This window comes from Mesoplodon bidens (genome assembly GCF_964165515.1).
Source record: "Mesoplodon bidens genome assembly, chromosome: 3".
Lineage (NCBI taxonomy): Eukaryota > Metazoa > Chordata > Mammalia > Artiodactyla > Ziphiidae > Mesoplodon > Mesoplodon bidens.
In genome coordinates, this window is record NC_138178.1 from 99,172,581 (window position 1) to 99,199,019 (window position 26,439).

Sequence of the window (26,439 nt, forward strand, 5' to 3'; positions counted from 1 at the left end):
ATGACCCCACTACCCCCCACAAAAAAACCCCTCAATTTTTCTAGGCATTTCTGATGCAAAATAGTTTGAAGATGTATGTCCTGGCTGGGTCTAAAAGTCAAAATGGAATTGCTCCTTACATGCTGTGGCATGTACCTTGGAGACCTGGGTTTAGATTCCATACTTCTACTTACTAGCTGTGTGACTTGATAAGATATTTCATCTAAGTTTATCTTCTCATCTGAACAGTGGAGGTTATTCCTACCTCACAAGGTTGTTTGGGTAATGAAATGAGATAATATAAGGAAAGTGATAGCTCATAGTTGATGTTCACTTACAAATCTCATCTACATGACGTTTCCCTCTTAATTACCTATTTTAATTACAAAAATCTAAATGCTATGATCCAAACCATTTGCCCTGAAACATATAATTACCAATGCAAAGTCAAGGCTACCACTAGCCTGTAAATGAAGAACTTGGTAATTGCTCCTTCTCCTGCCCTAGCCATCAGTTACCTCATCACACAAAGCTTCTCCAATGTACCTGTCCATAACTATCTCAAAACCTAGGACGTCTACTCACAAATGTATTACAAAGAACAGAGCTAATTTTTTTTTTTAAGAACAGAGCTAATTTTAATGTTCAACCAAGGCAGTAGCAAAAGGCCAGAATCCCTGTTCCTTTCCTAAATAGTGTGCCTTGTAGCATCCTATAATGTCATCTTATAGGTAGTTGCCTATCCATGTGTGCGTACCACTGGCTTTGAACCAGTATGTGTGTATACAATTAATTTTGTCTTTAGATTGAATCCTTCCTGATCTTGTTCTAATAGGCTGAAACCAGATAAATAAATGATGAACAAAGCTGATTATAAATGTGTGGATGAAAATGGATTACTAAAACATGTTAGAATTACAAGATTTCAGACCCAGTAGTTTTGTTTTGTTTTGTTTTGCTTTGTTTTTTAATGGTTTAATGGATGGGGGATCTTACACGTCTGAAGCAAGGTCCTGAAGCAACAACCCAATGTGTGCAGCTGATCGCAGGGCAGTACATGGCAGCAAGCTTCCCTTTGGGGGCAGGGGGAGGCTACCAGTTATAGGGGGAACTAAGGGCAGGTTGGCTCATTGGTTGCCAGCAGAGGCAACCTCATCAACCCTCATCAACCCTTTGATAAGTTATATAGTGGTTAAAGTTAGAAAAATCATTAGCTGGGGCCTGGGGCAAGCATGTAGGAAGGGCAGTTAGGCTAGTAGGATACAAGTGAAGCAAGCACTGGTTGAGCTTTGCAGACAGAGTAGTTTTTTTTTTTTTTTGCTTTATAACAAATTTAATCAGTTATACATATACATATGTTCCCATATGCCCTCCCTTTTGCGTCTCCCTCCCACCCTCCCTATCCCACCCCTCCAGGCGGTCACAAAGCACCGAGCTGATCTCCCTGTGCTATGCGGCTGCTTCCCACTAGCTATCTACCTTACGTTTGGTAGTGTATATATGTCCATGCCGCTCTTTCACTTTGTCACAGCTTACCCTTCCCCCTCCCCATATCCTCAAGTCCATTCTCTAGTAGGTCTGTGTCTTTATTCCTATCTTACCCCTATGTTCTTCATGACATTTTTTTTCTTAAATTCCATATATATGTGTCAGCATACAGTATTTGTCTTTCTCTTTCTGATTTACTTCACTCTGTATGACAGACTCTAGGTCCATCCACCTCATTACAAATACCTCAATTTCATTTCTTTTTAAGGCTGAGTAATTTTCCATTGTATATATGTGCCACATCTTCTTTACCCATTCATCCGATGATGGACACTTAGGTTGTTTCCATCTCCGGGCTATTGTAAATAGGGCTGCTATGAACATTTTGGTACATGTCTCTTTTTGAATTATGGTTTTCTCAGGGTATATGCCCAGTAGTGGGATTGCTGGGTCATATGGTAGTTCTATTTGTAGTTTTTTAAGGAACCTTCATACTGTTCTCCATAGTGGCTGTACCAATTCACATTCCCACCAGCAGTGCAAGAGTGTTCCCTTTTTTCCACACCCTCTCCAGCATTTATTGTTTCTAGATTTTTTGATGATGGCCATTCTGACTGGTGTGAGATGATATCTCATTGTAGTTTTGATTTGCATTTCTCTAATGAGTAAAGATGTTGAGCATCCTTTCATGTGTTTGTTGGCAGTCTGTATATCTTCTGTGGAGAAATGTCTATTTAGGTCTTCTGCCCATTTTTGGATTGGGTTGTTTGTTTTTTTGTTATTGAGCTGCATGAGCTGCTTATAAATTTTGGAGATTAATCCTTTGTCAGTTGCTTCATTTGCAAATATTTTCTCCCATTCTGAGGGTTGTCTTTTGGTCTTGTTTATGGTTTCCTTTGCTGTGCAAAAGCTTTTCAGTTTCATTAGGTCCCATGTGTTTATTTTTGTCTTTATTTCCATTTCTCTAGGAGGTGGGTCAAAAAGGATCTTGCTGTGATTTATGTCATAGAGTGTTCTGCCTATGTTTTCCTCTAAGAGTTTTAGAGTGTCTGGCCTTACATTTAGGTCTTTAATCCATTTTGAGCTTATTTTTGTGTATGGTGTTAGGGAGTGATCTAATCTCATACTTTTACATGTCCCTGTCCAGTTTTCCCAGCACCACTTATCGAAGAGACTGTCCTTTCTCCACTGTACATTCCTGCCTCCTTTATCAAAGATAAGGTGACCATATGTCCGTGGGTTTATCTCTGGGCTTTCTATCCTGTTCCATTGATCTATCTTTCTGTTTTTGTGCCAGTACCATACTGTCTTGATTACTGTAGCTTTGTAAGTAGTTCTTATTTATTTATTTACACAGCCAAAATGGTAGGCATGTCTTTGTTATTTCTTAAAGCACATAGGAAGTGAGAAGAAAGATGAAGAGGAAAGGACTTCTAGAATCTTTCTATATTTTTCTGAGCTCACTAGCATAAATAGCCTAACTTACTCATCCATAGATGAGACTTTCTCTTGCAGAATTTGCATGCATCCTGAGGTATGACTGAAAATTATGAGTTGACAATGAGACTTTAAACTTTGACTAATGCCCTTTGGTTTTGTTATTGTTTTTGTTATTTGTCTTGTTATTGTTTTTGTCCTAAGTTTCAAAGATAAAGTTGGAAGATACATCTCTAGAGCTTTCTCTCTTGGAATTCCAAGGAAATATTAAAAAATTGCTTTACTATTCTTGAGGAATAATAATAACATTGATGTAGGCACCATGAATAGAATCATTTATTGATAGAATATTGTAGACATGAGGAAATTTTATTTATTCTTCTAACATATCTTATCCTGAAGTGTTATCTTTATGATGACAACATTATTAAAACATGAAATACTTGGGGGTTTGTTTTCCTGATATATGCATGTATGCATATGTGCAGGAGGGAGTGGGCAGGTGATATATGAGAAGAGGGCCTGCTGATTAAGGAACCATACCTGATGCCAAATGACCAGTATACCTGATCCTCCCTATCTGCTCCTCATACCCCAACTTAACCAGTTGCCATGGCATTGATAGACATAGCTCAAGATAATCAAAAATTTCCCATTGGTCTGTCACTATGATGTGTTTAAAATTCAAGTCTCTCTAGGTCACATTTAATAGCCTAAATAAAGACAAAAAAATGAAGTTTTACTGCTATTTAAAATAAATCACAGTAAATGAAAAAAAATTGTCAAAATAACAATATTGTCCTAATATAAACTTACGGTACATTGGAATCTGAGTCAGGGCAGTGCAATAATCTTAACACAGCAGTGCAGGGCCCACCAGTTACACACATATGGCCCACCAGCCTATTTGTTTTTGCTGACCCTTTGAAGGCAACACACATGCCACAGCTGGTTGGAAGATCAGAATTGAAGGCAGAGACCTGAAATTTAGATTTTGTTAAAGAGGGTGTTTCCTGAAACATACTTACCTCTCAGGCTTACATTAGGTCTTTACATTTTATAAGGCATAATTTGAAAATTTCTGGCACACCCAGACACGGGGCCAGAAGACAATGAAGTTATTCATTACTTTTGGCATGAATCCATCTGTTCCTAGAAGAATCTTAAATTGTCATTGATTTTATAACATTTTCAGCTTGAAAACACATACATCTATGTAAGTCAATGAGTTCTTTTTGTACTCCTGTATTCTATTCCAAACTCAGCCACAAAAGTAAACTTTTGGCAAAAATGGTTCAGGTTCAGCAAAATACCAAATAGGATTTGCCAAACATTATTTTCCCTTACATTTTAAGGCCCTCCCTGCTCATTCTGGGGAAAACACAACCCACATATCTCTAATTCATTTATATTTAATAAAGTGAAATATTTTGTCAGTGGTCTGCTGTCCAAAAGGGCTTTGGAGGTTCTTGAACAGTCTTCTCCTTGTCTTTCATGTCTCCACTGATCTGATTCCAAAAGACATTTTCTAACTAGTGATGCTTAAATAGTAAAAGATTCCTTTTAGTTTGAAACCTGGTAAAATGTGCACTTTTTTTCTCACTTTTTATCAAAGTTCTTATGACCTGATCTTTTAAATATAGTTTTCAAATATTTAACACAACCTTACTGAGTTATATGTTTTGTTTTGTTTTCTTTCTCTTTGTGGTACGTAGGCCTGTCACTGCTGTGGCTTCTCCCTCTGCAGAGTACAGGCTCCGGATACGCAGGCTCAGTGGCCATGGGTCACGGGCCTAGCCTCTCCACGGCATGTGGGATCCTCCCGGACCAGGGCATGAACCCGTGTCCCCTGGCATTGGCAGGCAGACTCTCAACCACTGCGCCACCAGGGAAGCCCCAGTTATATGTTTTCTTTTCTTTTTTTTAATGTTAAAACAGAAAAAAAAAAAAAAAGAACTCTGAATATGGTAAAGTACTTTGCAGCTTGCCAGTTCATGTCAGAATGAAGATTAAATAATCACCACCTTGTTCTTTTTGCTATTTGACTCTACTTTAAATAATTTAATGTAGATTAATACAGTCTCTTTTTCTGTAAGCAACACCCAAACCACGATGTGTCTTTTCCCATATTTAATATTAATATATATTATTTAATATGGAAGAGTTGGCTTTTCCTGACCACTCTTACCACCACAGTCATACATACCCAATCCCTATTATCCATATTTGATTTTCATTTGAAAATAATGCAACACATCTGCTGCAATCATGGAAAAAACAAAAAAATATGTAAATTCTGAGGAAGTCAGACATGTTGATGACAGTCTGCAGCCTGATACATTTGAAAAGACTATGCAAGATGCAAAGGAAATTTCATGAAATAATAAACCACAAAAGAGTGCTATATGTGAAGAACAGCCATGGAGCAATAGAGTTGGAGTGCTACAGCATGATGACAGAGACTATTTTCCAGAGAAGTAGATTCCCTAACCTCAATCTTGATGTCAAATGGACTAACAAAATGCAGTCAAAATATTTTTTTCTCTAAGCTAAATATCTCATATTATTATTAAATTATTTTATTTCATCAAGTTATCTGTAAACATTCAATCAGCTGGATTCCAAGCTCTCCTATAGCAGTGGGTTCCAGTTTTGAAAATCATCAATAAACCATAGGACCTTTGGAAGAGGATACAGACAGAGACATTGAGGAACACTTCATAATGGAATTGACAGGAGAGCATAGCACATTATTGGGTAATTGCATAGGTGTTCCTGTGTTTAAAACCTTCCTCTACCATTTACTATCCATTCTCTTTGGATAAGTTACCTAACTTATCTGTGCCTCAGTTTACTCAAATAAAAGAGATTATAAGTAGCACTTACTTGATATAGCTGTTGTAGAATTTAGTCAAGTACTTCCTCTAAAGCAAGTATATCTCTCATAAATAGCTCATCCATGTCCCTCTCTACATCTTTCCAGAGCCCATTGCCTGCTGCTTTGTCAATACTTGCTCAACTGAATCTTCAAAACCAGGCTACACATAGATTTCCTCCTTGAAGAGCTCTGCAATCAATCTAGTTTAACTCCAATCTCTTCTACTCAATCTTACCTCAGGACTCCAGTAGTGATTAAACTATTGTTTTGGGAATTTATTGTTTTGAAATGATATCAGCACTTTATCTGTCTGATTTCTATCTCTCCAATTAGAAAGCCAGCTCTTGAGAGTAGAAATATTTTATATTTTTATTTATTTATTTATTTACGTTTTTGAGGTATGCGGGCCTCTCACTGTTGTGGCCTCTCCCATTGCGGAGCACAGGCTCCAGACGTGCAGGCTCAGCAGCCACGGCTCACGGGCCCAGCCACTCTGCGGCATGTGGGATCTTTGTGGACCGGGGCATGAACCCATGTCTCCTGCATCGGCAGGCGGACTCTCAACCACTGCGCCACCAGGGAAGCCCTTATTTTGTTTTTTGCTCCATCTTATCTTCTTCTCTATACCATGTATACATACAGCAATATTCAAAATAATCTCTTTAGTTCATTCATTTCTTTAATGAAGAAGGAAATGTTACTTAAAAAAGGATTTTTTTACTTGATTTTTTAAAACTGGTAAATACATGCAACTTAAAATGTAACCATTTTTAAGTGTACAGTTCAGTAGCATTAAGTATATTCACCCCTTTGCACAACCAATATCCAGATCCTTTTTGTCTTGTAAAACTGAAATTCTATACCCATCAAAACAAATCCCCATTTCTCTCTCTCCCCAGGTCTTGGCAATCACCATTCTATTTTCTGTTTCTTTGAGTTGGACTACTCTAGGTACCTCATATAAGTGGGATCATACAGTATTTGTATTTTTGTGACTGGGTTATTTCACTTAGTATAACATCGTCAAGGTTCATCCATGTTGTAGCATATGTCAGAAAATCTTTCCTTTTTAAGGCTCAATAATATTCCATTGTGGGTATATACTACATTTTGTTTACCCAGTTTTTCTATTGATACACTTTTGCTTACTTCCACATTTTGGCTATTGTGAATAATACTGCTAGGAACATGGGTATGCACATATATCTTTAATATCGGCTTTCAATTCTTTTGAATATATACCTGGAAGTAGATTGCTGTAAAAGAATTTTGATATCTAATAAATGAAGATATTTTTACTGCAGTTAAAGAAATGATTGATACCTTATTTATTAATTCCATAAATAGTTATTGAATATCAGATACTGCACTAGGTCCAGGGGTGAGGGGGGCATGCAAAGATCAACAAGTCATGGTCTGTACCTTAGGAAGCTCATTCACATGATTTCAACTTCCTGTTGTATTAACAATAATAAAATGTATGTGAGTCCTAAGAAGGGAGAAAAGGCTTCATCCAGGAGGTAATCTTTGGGCTGATTCTCAAGTCAAAAGTAGAAATTTACTACGTAGAGGATAAAGGAAAGGCATTCTAGGGAAAAGAAACAACAGGTACAAAAGCACTAGCTGTGGGGAGGGGTCGGGAAGATGGTGGAAGAGTAAGACGCGGAGATTACCTTCCTCCCCACAGATACGTCAGAAATACATCTACACGTGGAACTGCTCCTATAGAACACCCACTGAACGCTGGCAGAAGACCTCAGACCTCCCAAAAGGCAAGAAAGTCCCCACGTACCTGCAGGGTAGGGCAAAAGAAAAAAGAATAAACAGAGACAAAAGAATAGGGATGGGACCTGCACCAGTGGAAGGGAGCCGTGAAGGAGGAAAGGTTTCCACACACTAGAAGCCCCTTCACGGGCGGAGACTGCGGGTGGCGGAGGGGGGAAGCTTTGGAGCCACGAAGGAGAGCACAGCAACAGGGGTGCGGAGGGCAAAGCAGAGAGATTCCTGCACAGAGGATCGGTGCCAACCAGCACTCACCAGCCCGAGAGGCTTGTCTGCTCACCCACCGGGGCTGGCGGGGCTGGGAGCTGAGGTTCGGGCTTTGGTCCCATCACAGGGAGAGGACTGGTAGCGTGAACACAACTTGCAGGGGGTTAGTGCACCACGGCTAGACAGGAGGGAGACTGGGAAAAAGTCTGGAGCTGCCGAAGAGGCAAGAGACTTTTTCTTCCCTCTTTGATTTGTGGTGCGCGAGGAGAGGGGATTAAGAGCGCTGCTTAAAGGAGCTCCAGAGACGGGCACCAGCCGTGGCTAACAGCACAGACCCCAGAGGCAGACATGAGATGCTAAGGCTGTTGCTGCTGCCACCAAGAAACCTGTGTGGGAGCACAGGTCACTCTCCACACCTCGCCTCCAGGGAAACTGTGCAGCCCGCCACTGCCAGGATCCCGTGATCCAGGGATAACTTCCCCGGGAGAACGCACGGTGTGCCTCAGGCTGGTGCAACGTCATGCTGGCCTCTGCCGCCACAGGCTCACCCCGCATCCATACCATTCCCTGCCCCCCACCTGAGTAAGCCAGAGCCCCTGAATCAGCTGCTCCTTTAACCCCGTCCTGTCTGAGTGAAGAACAGACACCCTCAGGCGACCTACATGCAGAGGCGGGGCCAAATCCAAAGCTGAGCCCCCAGAGCTGTGGGAACAAACAAGAGAAAAGGAAATTTCTCCCAGCAGCCTCAGGAGCAGTGGATTAAAGTTCCACAGTCAACCTGATGTACCCTGAATCTGTGGAATACCTGAATAGACAACGAATCATCCCAAATTGAGGAGGTGGACTTTGAGAGCAAGATATATTATTTTTTCCCCTTTTCCTCTTTTTGTGAGTGTGTATGTGTATGCTTCTGTGTGAGATTTTGTCTGTATAGCTTTGCTTTCACCATTTGTCCTAGGGTTCTGTCTGTCAGTTTCTTTTTTTTCTTTTACTTAAAATTTTTTTCTTAATAATTATTTTTTCTTTTCTATTTTAATAACTTTATTTTATTTTATCCTCTTTCTTTTTTTCTACTTTTTCTCTCTTTTATTCTGAGCCGTGTGGATGAAAGACTCTTGGTGCTCCAGCCAGAAGTCAGTGCTGTGCCTCTGAGGCGGGAGAGCCAACTTCAGGACACTGGTCCACAAGAGACCTCCCAGCTCCACGTAATATCAAACAGTGAAAATCTCTCACATATCTCCATCTCAACACCAAGACCCAGCTTCACTCAACGACCAGCAGGCTACAGTGCTGGACATCCTATGCCAAACAACCAGCAAGACAGGAACATAACCCCACCCATTAGCAGAGAGACTGCAATAAAATCATAATAAGTCCACAGACACCCCAAAACACACCAACAGACGTGGACCTGACCACCAGACAGACAAGATACAACCTCATCCACCAGAACACAGGCATGCATCCCCTCCACCAGGAAGCCTACACAAGCCACTGAACCAACGTTAGCAACTGGGGACAGACACCAAAAACAACGGGAACTACAAACCTGCAGCCTGCAGAAAGGAGACCCCAAACACAGTAAGATAAGCAAAATGAACGGATAAGTGACCTGGAAGATAAAGTAGTGGAAATAACTACTGCAGAGCAGAATAAAGAAAAAAGAATGAAAAGAACTGAGGACAGTCTCAGAGACCTCTGGCACAATATTAAACGCACCAACATTCAAATTATAGGGGTCCCAGAAGAAGAAGAGAAAAAGGAAGGGACTCAGAAAATATTTGAAGAGATTATAGTTGAAAACTTCCCTAATATGGGAAAGGAAATAGTTAATCAAGTCCAGGAAGCACAGAGAGTCCCATACAGGATAAATCCAAGGACAAACATGCCAAGACACATATTAATCAAACTATCAAAAATTAAATACAAAGAAAACATATTAAAAGCAGCAAGGGAAAAACAACAAAAACACAAGGGAATCCCCATAAGGTTAACAGCTGAACTTTCAGCAGAAACTTTGCAAGCCAGAAGGGAGTGGCAGGACATATTTAAAGTGATGAAGGAGAAAAACCTACAACCAAGATTACCCTACCCAGCAAGGATCTCATTCAGATTTGATGGAGAAATTAAAACGTTTACAGACAAGCAAAAGCTGAGAAAGTTCAGCACCACCAAACCAGCTTTACAACAAATGCTAAAGGAACTTCTCTAGGCAAGAGACAGAAGGAAAAGACCTACAATAACAAACGCAAAACAATTAAGAAAATGGGAATAGGAACATACATATCGGTAATTACCTTAAATGTAAATGGATTAAATGCTCCCACCAAAAGACACAGACTGACTGAATGGATACAAAAACAAGACCCGTATATATGCTGTCTACAAGAGACCCACTTCAGACCTAGGGACACATTCAGACTGAAAGTGAGGGGATGGAAAAATATATTCCATGCAAATGGAAATCAAAAGAAAGCTGGAGTAGCAATTCTCATATCAGACAAAAGAGACTTTAAAATAAAGACTACTACAAGAGACAAAGAAGGACACTACATAATGATCAAGGAATCGATCCAAGAAGAATTGTAAATATTTATGCACCCAACATAGGAGCACCTCAATACCTAAGGTAAATACTAACAGCCATAAAAGGGGAAATCGACAGTAACACATTCATAGCAGGGGAATTTAACACCCCACTTTCACGAATGGACAGATCATCCAAAATGAAAATAAAGAAAGAAACACAAGCTTTAAATGATACATTAAACAAGATGGACTAAATTGATATTTATAGGACATTCCATCCAAAAACAACAGATTACACTTTCTTCTCAAGTGCTCATGGAACATTCTCCAAGATAGATTGTATCTTGGGTCACAAACCAAGTCTTGGTAAATTTAAGAAAACTGAAATTGTATCAAGTATCTTTTCTGACCACAATGCTATGAGACTAGATATCAATTACAGGAAAAGAGCTGTAAAAAATACAAACACATGGAGGCTAAACAATACACTACTTAATAACAAAATGATCACTGAAGAAATCAAACAGGAAATCAAAAAATACCTAGAAACAAATGACAATGGAGACACGACGACCCAAAACCTATGGGATGCAGCAAAAGCAGTTCTAAGAGGGAAGTTTATAGCAAGACAATCCTACCTTAAAAAACAGGAAACATCTCAAATAAACGACCTAACCTTGCACCTAAAGCAATTAGAGAAAGAAGAACAAAAAAACCCCCAAAGTTAGCAGAAGGAAAGAAATCATAAAGGTTGGATCAGAAATAAATGAAAAAGAAAGGAAGGACACGATAGCAAAGAACAATAAAACTAAAAGCTGGTTCTTTGGCAAGATAAACAAAATTGATAAACCATTAGCCAGACTCATCAAGAAAAAAAGGGAGAAGACTCAAATCAATAGAATTAGAAATGAAAAAGGAGAAGTAACAACTGACACTGCAGAAATACAAAAGATCATGAGACATTACTACAAGCAACTCTATGCCAATAAAATGGACAACCTGGAAGAAATGGACATATTCTTAGAAATGCACAACCTGCCAAGACTGAATCAGGAAGAAATAGAAAATATGAACAGACCAATCACAAGCACTGAAATTGAGACTGTGATTAAAAATTTTCCAACAGACAAAAGCCCAGGACCAGAGGGCTTCACAGGCGAATTCTATCAAACATTTAGAGAAGAGATAACACCTATCCTTCTCAAACTCTTCCAAAATATAGCAGAGGGAGGAACACTCCCAAACTCATTCTACAAGGCCACCATCACCGTGATACCAAAACCAGACAAGGATGTCACAAAGAAAGAAAACTACAGGCCAATATCACTGATGAACATAGATGCAAAAATCCTCAACAAAATACTAGCAAACAGAATCCAACAGCACATTAAAAGGATCATACACCATGATCAAGTGGGGTTTATTCCAGGAATGCAAGGATTCTTCAATATATGCAAATCAATCAACGTGATACAGCATATTATCAAATTGGAGGAGAAAAACCATATGATCATCTCAATAGATGCAGAGAAAGCTTTCAACAAAATTCAACACCCATTTATGATAAAAACCCTGCAGAAAGTAGGCATAGAGGGAACTTTCCTCAACATAATAAAGGCCATATATGACAAACCCACAGCCAACATCATCCTCAATGGTGAAAAACTGAAAGCATTTCCACTAAGATCAGGAACAAGACAAGGTTGCCCACTCTGACCACTATAATTCAACGTAGTTTTGGAAGTTTTAGCCACAGCAATCAGAGAAGAAAAAGAAAGAAAAGGAATCCAAATCGGAAAAGAAGAAGTAAAGCTGTCACTGTTTGCAGATGACATGATACTATACATAGAGAATCCTAAAGATGCTACCAGAAAACTACTAGAGCTAATCAATGAATTTGGTAAAATAGCAGGATACAAAATTAATGCACAGAAATCTCTGGCATTCCTATACACTAATGATGAAAAGTCTGAAAGCAAAATCAAGAAAACACTCCCGTTTACCATTGCAACAAAAAGAATAAAATATCTAGGAATAAACCTACCTAAGGAGACAAAAGACCTGTATGCAGAAAATTATAAGACACTGATGAAAGAAATTAAAGATGATACAAATAGATGGAGAGATATACCATGCTCCTGGATTGGAAGAATCAATATTGTGAAAATGACTCTACTACCCAAAGCAATCTACAGATTCAATGCAATCCCTATCAAACTACCACTGGCATTTTTCACAGAACTAGAACAAAAAATTTCACAATTTGTATGGAAACATAAAAGACCCCGAGTAGCCAAAGCAATCTTTTTTTTTTTTTTGTAAGTAATATCTAGCAGTTTATTAACCAATGGAGTATACTGCACAACCAACTACCTCACATCTTTCAGGAACAAAAACCACTAAATTTGAAAAGTAAAAAGATGTCACCCACTGAATTCAGACACAATTAAAATGTGCTTTAAATATTTGTTTGGGTAAGGGGGTCACACGCTTCTACTCAATTAAGAGAAACATTTATACAGGCCAGGTCTTTTATTTTCTTTACACCCATCATGCCATGAATTCATAGGGAATGGGCTCCAACAGTTCAGGCTCCTTTCCATTGGTTCTCACTAAGTGTGCTTCTCTGGGTAGAGCAGGCTGGCGCTTCAGTTGAACCCAAGTACCTTTCTCTTTGGTTTCCTTCTTTTTCTGATCATTTTCCTTCACCTGTTTCAGGAAGCTATCCTGGCTCTTAGAGTGCTTAATATGCTCGATACGCACATTAATTCTCTTGGCAAGAATCTTGCCCTTAACTTGTTTGTTTACAATGATGCCAACAGCATGCTGGGTAACATTGTAGACTCTCTCAGTTTTGCCATGGTAACATTTGTGGGGCATTCCTTTTTGAACAGTGCCCATTCCCTTGATATCTACAATATCACCTTTCTTGTAGATTCGCATGTATGTGGCCAAAGGAACAACTCCATGTTTTCTAAAAGGCCTAGAGAACATGTAGCGGGTGCCCCTCCTCTTTCCCTTTGTGTTGGTCATTTTGGCGAATTACTGGAAGATGGTGGTTCCGGCCGAAAAGAAGCCCAAAGCAATCTTGAGAATGAAAAATGGAGCTGGAGGAATCAGGCTCCCTGACTTCAGACTATATTACAAAGCTACAGTAATCAAGACAGTATGGTACTGGCACAAAAAAAGAAAGATAGATCAATGGAACAGGATAGAAAGCCCAGAGATAAACCTACACACATATGGTTACCTTATCTTTGATAAAAGAGGCAAGAATATCCAGTGGAGAAAGACAGCCTCTTCAATAAGTGGTGCTTGTAAAACTGGACAGGTACATGTAAAAGTATGAGATTAGATCACTCCCTAACACCATACACATAAATAAGCTCAAAATGGATTAAAGACCTAAATGTAAGGCCAGATACTATCAAACTATTAGAGGAAAACATAGGCAGAACACTCTATGACATAAATCACAGAAAGATCCTTTTTGACCCACCTCCTAGAGAAATGGAAATAAAAACAAAAATAAACAAATAGGACCTAATGAAACTTCAAAGCTTTTGCACAGCAAAGGAAACCATAAACAAGACCAAAAGACAACCCTGAGAATAGGAGAAAATATTTGCAAATGAAGCAACTGACAAAGGATTAACCTTCAAAATTTACAAGCGGCTCATGCAGCTCAATAGCAAAAAAACAAACAGTCCAATCCAAAAATGGGCAGAAGTCCTGAATAGACATTTCTCCAAGGAAGATATACAGATTGCCAACAAAAACATGAAAGAATGCTCAACATCATTAATCATTAGAGAAATGAAAATCAAAACTACAATGAGATATCATCTCACACTGGTCAGAATGGCCATCTTCAAATAATCTAGAAACAATAAATGTTGGAGAGGGTGTGGAGAAGAGTGAACACTCTTGTACTGCTGGTGGGAATGTAAATTGATACAGCCACTATGGAGAACAGTATGCAGGTTCCTTAAAAAACTACAAATAGAACTACCATATGACCCAGCAATCCCACTACTGGGCATATACCCTGAGAAAACCATAATTCAAAAAGAGTCATGTACCAAAATGTCATTGCAGCTCTATTTACAATAGCCAGGACGTGGAAGCAACAGATGAATGGATAAAGAAGATGTGGCACATATATACAATGGAATATTACTCAGCCTTAAAAAGAAATGAAATTCAGTTAGTTGTAGTGAGGTGGATGGACCTAGAGTCTGTCGTACAGAGTGAAGTAAGCCAGAAAGAGAAAAACAAATACTGTATGCTAACACATATATATGGAATTTAAGAAAAAAAATATCATGAAGAACCTAGGGGTAAGACAGGAATAAAGACACAGACCTACTAGAGGATGGACTTGAGGATATGGGGAGGGGGAAGGGTAAGCTGTGACAAAGTGAGAGAGTGGTATGGACATATATACACTACCAAACGTAAAATAGATAGCTAGTGGGAAGCAGCCGCATAGCACAGGGAGATCAGCTTGGTGGTTTGTGACCACCTAGAGGGGTGGGATAGGGAAGGTGGGAGGGAGGGAGATGCAAGAGGGAAGAGATATGGGAACATATGTATATGTATAACTGATTCACTTTGTTATAAAGCAGTAACTAACACACCATTGTAAAGCAATTATACTCCAATAAAGATGTTAAAAAATAAACAAAAAACAAAACAAAACAACAATAAGAAAACACTAGCTGTGAAAGAACACACCACATTGAGGAAATCTCGAGGTTGCTATGGATGGAACATAGGCCATGTGGTGGGGACAAGGGACTAAAACATGAGGCTGAGGCCAAATGTAACTCTGATTGTGAAGGACACTGGATGACAAAGTAAGAGTTCAAAATTTAACTTCTAGGCGAAGGAGCTCCAAGAGGAGTCGGTTAGGAGAGAATGCTGATTTGAATTGCTTCTGGGAAGATCAAGAGCAGTATGAAGATGATGCCAGAGATAGTGGATAAGAGGCCATTGAAACAGTGCAGGCAAAAAAATAATAATGTCCATCTTTCTGTTTGGTTATTTTTGGCAAAAGTGACTACTGAAAAGGGTTTAGAGGCAGAAAACCAGAGACTGAGGCCTTGCTTTTCACTTATTAGCTATCACTTAACCTTCTCTGAGTTTTCAGATCCTATCTATAAAATATGAACAATAATACCTGGAGAATTATGAGGATCGAGCAAAGGCATGCATATGAATGCACTTTGTAAACTGCCAACATTCTGTGTAAATGTAAAGTAATATCAATATTATCATTATATACTCATCAACCTGATAGTTTATTCAAAACAATGCATTTTTAAGTGTATTTTCCAACTAACAAGGTATCCTATTTTCAGTAATAACACAGGTTGAATAAATCAAATCTCATTAAATAGAAGTCAATTTTTTCCAGTCTCTTGCATTTAATATAAATGATGTAAAATAGTGTGGTAGAAAATAAAATGGGTCTGACTAATTATTTCTGATCTACTTGAATTCATTTTTGCCCATGTTTTCTCCAAGTTACATGATCCTTTTACTATCAGTGAAGACTGCAAGTTTCAGATGTGTATACAACCCCCAAAAGTTCTTGTTTAACCTCGCAGTTTTCTTAGCCACACACACACAAAGATAGAAATAGGGAACATTTGTCAAGATGATTTGATATTGTGCAGATGGGCATTATATAAATGCAGATACTGTTGGGATATTTAAAGCACTGTCAATGAAAAGGAGGACATTTTAGTTTCGAACTGACATAGACTCTAGACACAATGATGATAATAGGAGTTAGCAAGGCTGTCCATTTATTCCATGCATTAGCAGCTCTGAGTTGTACATTTCCCAGCTACACCATGAGAGGAAGTCATGGCAGGCCTTGAAGGTTCTTCCCCACCCCCACCCCCCCGAGAAGAGATAGAAAGAAAATAGCAATTATTTTTTGAATCTATAATAAATTTGCTAAAAATTTGACTTGGAAAAGTAAAAATGGAATTGTGACTACCCTTCCTCTCATTCGTGAGGAGTCAGGAGGATAACTGTTAGAATGATTTGGACAGAAATTTTTAACTAAGCAAAAGGGTTACATGTCAATCAGAAAGTAAGTAATAGGTTGTTTGCATTGATTGGGTCATGTGTCAATATTTTTGGCACCTATAGTTCGAGCAAGACAGTAATCCTTTATGTACAGGGTAAATTGCTTTGCATTTCAAATATGCCTTCAATTTAGGAGAGTAAGTGGTAATGAAGTTCAAAAGGTGGTATGTTGTACTTCATATTCAGTGATGGCTGCAAGTGTTTACTTAAGGGTCTACCATTAGAATGCTGCATGGATTTCTTTTACCAACTCTGTCTCTGCTTTAGTAGAGCTGCTACCTACTATGCTATCAGCTCCAAATCAAAAACTTTCCTGCTGCCTCGGTTTCCTTTGTCATAACTGTATAATTTTTTTCTTTCAAACACTGTAAGCTGATTATCAATTTTTAACCCCCAAATAATAGTTGGTATTTTATTTATAATGTACACTCTATTTTTTCCATAATGGATCTGAGTCAGAATTACAGGAACATTTTAGTGCATATCTTCATAAATATTGGCACATTTCTGACTGCTTTCTCTCTCAGTGTTTACCTATCTATAAGGATATATTTCCTTCCTGTCTCCTGTCAGCCAGCCCCTTTGGCCATGTCAAGTTGGTTCCTACAGTTAGAAGAAATTAACAACAGCAATATAAATACACTTCTCTACCAAAGGACATTATTTGGTGGAGTAAATCCCAGTAGAATGATTCAGATAGTTTTTCCAAAGTTAAAAATGAACAATTAAGTGAGATTTTACAGGCTGGTAGAGATAGATAAGTCAAACTTAAGCAAAACCTAGAGCTCAGGCATAGCCATCCAGGAAAGGAGTGATAAATAAGAGAACCGCATGTAATAGCTGCTGGTCCAAGTCAGCAGGGCATCTTCAACAAAAACGTGATCTTAAGACACACCAAATGAATGAATGAATGATAAGTGACCTCGGGCATCTAGAAGTTAATTAGTAGAGAAAACAAACAAACAAACAAAATATACTTTCTTTAAGCCATTCCATACTTCTGACAGTTTCAACTTCCTTAGTTAGTTTCTTTATTATTTTCCATAGCGTATAAAAGCACCTGGCTGATATGCAGAAAAAGAGAGAAAGTACATTTGTGGATGTATTTTTCTTTGTGTTAAGAGGCTATATATTTGTCATAGCAATATTCCCTATAAACTATTTTTTAAACACAGATGAGAAGAAGAGCTTAGATTGTGGTGCCAAAACTAGAATAAGATGTGTGGTCACCTGCAAGGAGGAGGCTGCCTCCCAGGTAGGCATGGGAGTATATGCTTTTGTCTTTTTTTCCACCCAGCCTCCAATCCCACTTGAGCCTCCCTTTGGAAAGCAGCCCCTTCCCTTGTGTGCATTTGTGTTACGAGTTGGTGCCCACTGCCTTCTATAGGAGCTATGGTGTCCAGACAATCCCCTTCCCTGCCTCAGCATCATCAAGGAGACACACCTGACTCACGCTCAGCAGATTAGACACGCTTTTCTGGGAGGTGAATTTAATGGGGTGCAATGAGAAACATCAGCCTCTTCCTGCTTCAGAATCTGTGCTTCAGTTCTTGGTTCCCAGTCCTCCAGAATTCCTCTCTTCTTGCCTGTTTTTCCACCTGATCCTCCAGGTCCCCACTGATTTAGTAGTCCCAGAGATTTCCAGGTAATCAGGAAATTCCCTTCTGGCTCAATATAGACAGCCATTTCTGATGCTTGCAGCTATGAATCCTGATTAATACAGGTAGAGTTAACAGACACGAATCTTGCTTAGAGTGATATTTGGGTACTCAAGCTCCTTGTTGTAAGTGTAGCATGAACTCAACTTGATGAAATTCTCTCTGGCACTAGATGAGTGACCTACTTAGTCCACTGAGATCCATTAGATCTGACAATCAGCAAACAAGCACTAAGGGTCACAGATGTAACACCAGAACATAGAACTGCAGGAAATGCTAAAATGAAAGGCAGATTCCACTGTTAACCCAGTGGATGGAATGACCCACTGTGATTCTTTCACTAAGATAGGATAGAATCATAGAAGACTTTCAAACTTTAGGCTGCATAAGAATCACTTTGGAAGCTTGCTTAAAAAATGCAATGCCCCACTACTTTATATAAAATAGATAACTAATAAGGACCTACCATATAGCACAGGGAGCTCTACTCAATACCCTGTAATGACCTATATGGGAAAATAATCTAAAAAAGAGTGGATATATGTATATGTATAACTGATTCACTTTGCTGTACACCCAAAACTAACACAACATTGTAAATCAACTATATCCAATAAAAAATTATTTTTAAAATCCCATGTCCCAATCATCCTCTCAGAAATACTAACCTAAGTGTTATGATTTGAGTCCTACTTCATTTAAAGAATATTCCTTTCTCCCTTCCCAAGTTTCCTACAATTTCTATTAGGAAATTGGGAAAATTGGGAGGAAGAGAGAAAAAAATATTGTCTATAAAATTACTTAAGAAATGTAACAAATCAACATACAGTAGTGTTGTATCCAAAGTGTACTTAGCCTGCTATGATTCAATTATGTAGGCTTAGAAAATGGAAACAAAACAGAGAGAAAAACTATAAACAGTGTAAGCGATTCTTTAGAAAAGGGCATGTGTCGTCAGTCAGGCTCAGCAACACTGCACCTCTCAAAGTGACCATTTCACCAACTGCAGGTGATTCTAGTGTCTATACATGTGGACATTTCTATCAATATGGTCCCCAAACATGCATCAATTACTTTATCAGGTATTCAACCAAGCAAGCAACAATCTGTCCCAAGCTGTCAGAAAAAAATACCACATTGGATTTATCAAGAGACTTCCTTAGGAATCTTCAGGGTAATTTTGCTAGCAGTGATTTTAAGCTACATAATGAGCTCAGAACTTTATCCCCTAGTAAGATGACTCTGCTCTTATTTAGCCCAGCACTGACAGAGGCAATACAGTGTAAATCAGAGGTTAAATGCCTTCATTCTAGAGCCAGATTGATTGAGTTCAAATTCTTGCTCTGGCATTTATTAACTGTGTGACTTTGAGCAAGTTGCTTACCCTTCCATGCTCAGCTTCCTCATCTGTAAAATAGTCTCTCTTTCATAAGGAGGTACTCCAGGTTACAGAGTGGCAAAACCACACGTAAATCTTGGTGCAGATAAAAGATAGAATCCCTTCCTCACTTTTCTCCACTTCCTAAGACCAGAGTCCTGCAACAGGGCGCTCGACTAATGTTGCCGCACTGAAATTCAAGCCAAGTGAAAGCAAGTCAAATGCTGGAAAAACATCTGCCTTGGTTTCAGTTGGCAACCACTGTGGCTGTAAGTAAAGCCACAGTCGCAAGATTCCACATGTGTGCTGAAAAATTCAGCCAAGTCTTTCAGGTACCGAATTATCAGAGTAAGGATCATGACTTGGATTAAAACTGGAAGCCTAGGGCTTCCCTGGCGGCGCAGTGGTTGAGAGTCCGCCTGCCGATGCAGGGGACACGGGTTCGTGCCCCGGTCCGGGAAAATCCCACATGCCGCGGAGCGGCTGGGCCCGTGAGCCATGGCCGCTGAGCCTGCGCGTCCGGAGCCTGTGCTCCGCAATGGGAGAGGCCACAACAGTGAGAGGCCCACATACAACAACAACAACAACAACAACAACAAAAAAAAAAAACTGGAAGCCTTCCCTGACCACCAGCCTAGATTGGGTCCCCCAGTGGTATACTCTCAAGGCATCCTCTGATTCTCCATGGTAATACTTAAAACAATTTTATTTAAACAATATTTAGTGTCTATCACTCCTCTGTCCATGATATCATTCAGCCCCAATGCCCCCAGAATGTAAACTCCATGAGGATTCATCCACTTCTATATCACCAATATTTAACATAGTGCTGTGAGCAATTCAGGCACACTCAATGAATATTTCCTGAATAAATGAATGTGTGAATGACAATCATATACATGTATAGATTTAGATATTTTCTATTTTTAAAGTGTAGGCTATGACTAAGGAATGGGACCAATATCTTTTTCTATATTGTCAGTTTTAAAGTCAGCCATTTCTCCACCATACTAAGTGTTCACTCAATTCATCTGAATTCAACCACACTTCTTTAGCACTACCATGTGCTACAGTGCTCAGGATACAAAGATGTTCTCAATGAGTTTATCCTCCCACACATTCCCTTTTCCCATCAAACACACAGGAGGGGGAACTTCATGTTGTTCTTTCATTAAACAAGTCTTTTTCGAGTGATTGTTGTATGCTCTTTCTGTGCCTTCTTTCAATGGTATAGACAAGGACATGTACTCTCTTTGTCATGTATTGTGTGACTTTGCCTGTGAATAATTATTCATTTTCTGCATGAGTATAAATGGGTCCCCTGGTTGAGCCACCTGGGTCTGAGGCAATGATATGTTCTTGTCTACAGAACAGATAACATTGCAGTTAAAGACCTCAAAATCTCACTTACTCAAATGTATTTCTTACTCTCCCAAGTTCTTTGCAAGTTCAATGGCTCTCCAGGGCAGCTCTCTTCCAAGTATCAGTGATCTGATCATTTCCATCTTGTGTCTCTGCTATCTCAACATTTAGCTTGCAAGGCTGCTATGTCAGGGGAGTAGAGACAATGAAGAACTCACATTGCTCTTCTATTCTTTACTCCAGAGAGACGTTCTATCTAGAGTCCATTGATCAGAAAGAGTCACATGTCCCTACCTAACTGTAATGGATCCAGGAAGGAGAGGAGAACCAGATATGGTTAAATGCTGAAAGTTTCCACCATGTTGTTGTATCATATTCTTATCAGAAGCAATCTCAATCAGTGGAGTGAACGCTGAGATAATAGTAGACCACTAAAGCTGGACTAGATATTAGGGAGTATCTTCCATTCCCCTATTTTATAATAAAGGAGACTGAGGCTGAAAATCATCCATGGCTTCAGAACTACTTAGAGGAAATACCAGAAGTGGAAATTAGGTGTCCAAAATCTCTATCCAGTATATTTTCTCACTGCATAATGATCCTCTCAAAACACAGTCCACGTGGCATTCTACGTGGCTTCCGATCAGTAGGAGGCTGCAGAATGAGATAAAAAACAGAGCCTTTATGGTTCAACCAGAGCCAAGTGTCTCATGTCGGTTGATTAAATGGATTAGAGCTGTCTATCTAATTTCAGTAGAAATTCCATTTCTTTAGACTTTCCATTTTCCATACACTATGTTATTTTCAGTGAGAATTTCAGTAGGCAGGAAGTAAATTTGTTGAGCCCTGAGGCTTGGATTTTAAATTTTTATTAAGCATGTATGTTGACCTCCCACATCAAGCAGATAGCTAAATTCTGGTTTGGAAAATTTGCTGGCATTTATTGGGCATATATGAACTGGATTGTATCTTGCAGCACAGTGAGCTTGTTTTATAGGTTATTCTTCTCTATTTATAATTTTTACTGGCGTTGAAAATAGGTTTAAAATTGGGCAGTTTAATTCCCATAATAGCTGAAAACACATTTGGTACAGGGGAAGTTTTCAAAGAGAGTATATTTAAAGTTACCTGATCTAGGGTTCAGTTTATAAGCGGCCAAAGTGTACATAATGTCTGTCTCTCTTCTTTCTCCAGAGTCTCTTCTTCTCACATATTTGTACCAAACATGCTTCTCTACTCAAAGGCCCTTTTCACTCTGACATAAGCGGTGACAAAGAAGGTGATGGTGGCAAACATCTTCTTGGCAGGAGATGGAAACTCATGGTCCCTCAGACAGACATCAACCAAACCCCAAAGTGCCCCCTGACACAAGTGTGCCCTCTAATGTGCTTACAAAGTCCTTTTAGGGGCACAGTAGCCAGAAGCACATCTTCAGGCCATTTCAAGTTCCGGTCAACAGCCACTTCTGGACATTTCCTAGGAAACTTATCTCTGTCCTCTGGCACTCCTTCAGCACAGCCCCTCCCACTGTACCTAGCAGGCTGAATAGTTCTGACACCACACCATTTTCTTTCTAAGTCACACTCACAGTAGCATGGAAGGAAGGAAGGAAGGAAGGGAAGAAGGAAGGAAGGAAGAGAGGAAAGAAGGAAATTATATTCAAAATAGGATTAGGTCTCATTTTCTTCATCCCTTTCAAGTTATGTTCTTTAGCCCAGTGCCCTCCAGCTGTGCATGGAGATCAGTGACTTTTTCAGATTCAATGCCAATGATCAGTCAGCAAATTGTCTGGCAAGCAGTGCCAAGACACCAAGCAATTGGCTGGTGCCCTCTGATGAATGTACACTTTCCCTCCCCTTCTCTGTAACCCAGTTAGCTACATGAGTCGCCATGACTCTCTCCAGTCCAATCCAATGTCCAAAGTGGGCATTATAGCATACAATTCAATATGTTCCTATTTAGCAGTAGGACAGCTCATGATAGATTTTATCACAATGTTCTATGAATTATTGGGAGTAGAACAGGTAAGGTTTGTCAGGGCAACTAGATCATACTCAAGAGAATGTCCCTTTACATAGCCCCACAGGAGCACAGCATTTCTCTGTAAGACACCATATTTATCCTTGATACCCTTACCTATCACCAGACACTAAATTATGAGACATTGGTCAAGTCACTGAACTTCCCTCAGTTTCACCCCTCTGAACTATTGAGTGGAGATCTTAAGGTACTTGTTCTTCTTTCTCACGTGGTATGTAAGGATAAAAATGAGACATAGTTATAAAATGCTTTGAACAATTATAAAATAACATATGATAATTACATGCTCATTTGTCGCTTGTGCGGGTATTAAACAATACAACCACTGAGAACTAACTTGGAGTATTACTGCATTCGTTGGAATTATATCTGGCTGGCTGTGACAGAAAGTCTAAAATAACAAAGGCTTATACAAGAAATAAGTTCATATTTCTCCAATAAAGTCTCAGGGAATAAAGTCTGTTGCTGGTAAGGCAGCTCCAGGAAGTTACCCAGGTTCCTCCTGGTTCTGACTTCCTTACAGCAGGGCCCTTATGCTCTTAGTCCAAAATGGCCCCTAGACCTTAAGTCAACATATCTGTAATTCTGATACCAGAAACAAGGAAGGGAACAAAGCAAAGGAAATGTCAATGGGTATATGGCAGCTACCTTTTAAGGTCGTATACTGAAAACTGTCATACAACATTTCCACTTACATATCATTAGCCAACATTTAGTTAAATAGTCAGACTTAGCAGCAAGGAAGGGTAGGAAATGTTTCTTACAGACAACCATGTATCTAACTGAAAATCAAGGAAGAATGAGTTTTAGGGTTGGCAACTAGCAGTTTTTGCTCCACCTAATAAAATTGAACCTGCACATACCTTATGATCCAGCAAGTCCATATCTGGGTGCATGCCTTAGAGAATCTTTATCACACGGCAAGACTGACAAATGGACAGAAATTTTCATTGTGGCACGATGTCAAGTAGTTAAACTGCCTATCATGAGGGGAACGGATAAATAAACTGTGGTTTATTCTCGCTATGGAGCACCATACACCAACATTCATGATTTAAAATAATTAATCTTATTTACTTAAATCAATCTAGATATATCTCGAACAACTTTTGGGGAAAATAGCAAGTTACAAAATATATATGAAGTATGATACTGTTTATACAAATTTTAAAAATACATGAAGCAATACTATGTATTATTTGTGGACAAAAATACATTTATAGAAAATGTTTAAAATATGTCTGGAAATGGTATGAACGTCAGAGTAACTACCCCAAGAGAGAAGGGGGGGAAGGATGGGAGAGTGGGCTTTAACTGTATTCTATAACATCTTCTTTAAAAACAAGCAAAAACAAAGAAAGTTCTGAAGCAAAATGGCAAATTGTTAACTTCTATTAAATCTGGGCTATGAGCATTTTGATATCTGCTTCGTTATTGTCATCATGTTTGAAACATTTCATGATTATAAACAGAACACTTAGTTATAGAATATTAGGCACAGCACAGGGTGGTGTTATTGATGGCAGTTGCTGTTTCTTGGCACATACAGAAATTTCTTATGGCAGAGATAGATTTGTGTATAAGTCTGTGATGGTTAAGAAACGTTCTTGGCTCATACAGAAATTTCTTATTGCATTAGTTCTGCAGCCATGCAGTAGGTATCAGTTGCATAAATACAATGGACAGTGAAGGTCTGTCCAGTGGTATACATATATTGACTTCCAAAAATCATTGGAAAGAACTTGGGACAACCTCTCTTCTGGAAGCTTCCCTGAATAAAAGGAAACAGGCAGCAGTAGGACCCATCACCAGCCCATTGCTCCAACCTCATCTTCCTCCACTCACTACTTTATTCTCCATACTTGGTGACACCAATTGTCTTTTTGAAGCTTCAGTCGTTTAAACTTATTGTTTCTCTTACCTAGTATACCTTTCCCCATGCAGCCTCTTTCTCAACACTCAAGGCTCAGTTTAAAAGACACCTTCTCAGAGAGGCCACCCAGGACCACCCTAACTAAAGCTGATTCCCCAACTCCTACCCATATCACTCTCTATTCCACTACCATGCTTTATTTTAAAATTTCCTTCACATTGATTATCATGATCTGAAATTATTCTAATGATTTTTTAATGTATTTGTCATCCGCCACAAAGTGCAAGCTCCATGGGGGTAGATACTTGATCCATTTTGTCTACTGCTGTATCTCCAGAATCTAGAACAGTAGAGACTTGGCACTATTGGCTCTCAGTAAGTAGTTGTTGAATGAATAATAAATGTCAGCACATGTTATAACCTCTAAAAATCAAGGAGGGAAGCTTAGAGGTTTTTCCCTACTTGGTTAGGGAAATTAATGGTCCTAGAGGCCAATAATTTCAAGAAAGCATAGTTTTGTTATTGTTTTTTGTTTTAATAGACTTTTTAGAGCAGCTTTAGCTTTACAGAAAAATCATGTAGAAGGTACAGAGAGTTCCCATATACCCCTTGGTCCCTTCACACACACCTTGCATTAATGTGGTACATTTGTTATAATTGATGAGCCAATACCAATACGTTATTATTAATTGAAGTCCATAGTTTACATTAGGGTTTGCTCTTTGTGTTGCACAATGTACAGGTTTTGACAAATGCATAAAGTCATGTATGCACCATTACTGTATCATACAGAATAGTTTTGCCACCCTAAAAATTCTCTGTGCTTCACCTATTCATCCCCCTACCCTTCCCCTGAAGTCCTGGCAACCATTGATCTTTTTGCTGTCTCTCTAGTTTTACCTTTTCCAGAATGTCATGAAGTTGGAATCATATAGTAGGTATCCTTTTTAGATTGGCTTCTTTCACTTAGCAATATGCATTAAAGATTCATCCATGTATTTTCCACTCTTTATAGCTCATTTCTTTCATTGCTATTGTAATGTACTGTATTGTAATATTTATACTTAAATATAAAATGTATGTTTATTTTATTTTAATGAATAATGATCCATTGTATATATGTTTCATAGTTTATCCATTCACCTACTGAAGGACATCTTGGTAGTTTCCAATTTTTTGCAATAATGGATAAAGTTGCTATAAATATATATATATATATATATATATATATATATATATATATATATATATATATATATATATATATATATATATATATATATTTTGCGGTATGAGGGCCTCTCACTGTTGTGGCCTCTCCTGTTGTGGAGCACAGGCTCTGGACGCACAGGCTCAGTGACCATGGCTCACGGGCCCAGCCGCTCCACGGCATGTGGGATCTTCCCGGACCGGGGCAGGAACCCGTGTCCCCTGCAGCGGCTGGCAGACTCTCAACCACTGCGCCACCAGGGAAGCCCAAGCTGCTGTAAATATTAATGTGCAAGTTTTCGTGTGGACATAAGTTTTCAACTCATTTGGGTAAATGCACAGGAGCACGGTTGCTGGATTATATGGTAAGCTTATGTTTGTAATAAACTGCCAAGCTGTCTTCCAAAGTGGCTCTACCATTCTGCATTCCCACCAGCAATGAATGAGAGTTCATGTTGCTCCACATCCTTGTCAGCATTTGATATTGTCAGTGTTTTGTATTTTAGCTATTTTAGTA

The 26,439-nt window shown here is 39.0% G+C and overlaps 1 protein-coding gene and 1 long non-coding RNA gene across 2 annotated transcripts in view; both read right to left on the reverse strand.

The window, feature by feature from the left end:
* LOC308613941 overlaps positions 1-26,439 on the reverse strand; it is a 269,786-nt gene that overhangs the window by 169,846 nt on the left and 73,501 nt on the right. The window lies entirely within an intron of this gene.
* LOC308614947 (large ribosomal subunit protein eL21-like) lies at positions 12,827-13,371 on the reverse strand. Its single transcript, XM_081229850.1, has one exon. It carries the CDS (start codon positions 13,331-13,333, stop codon positions 12,851-12,853), a length of 483 nt encoding a protein of 160 aa, XP_081085976.1. The 5' UTR covers positions 13,334-13,371; the 3' UTR covers positions 12,827-12,850.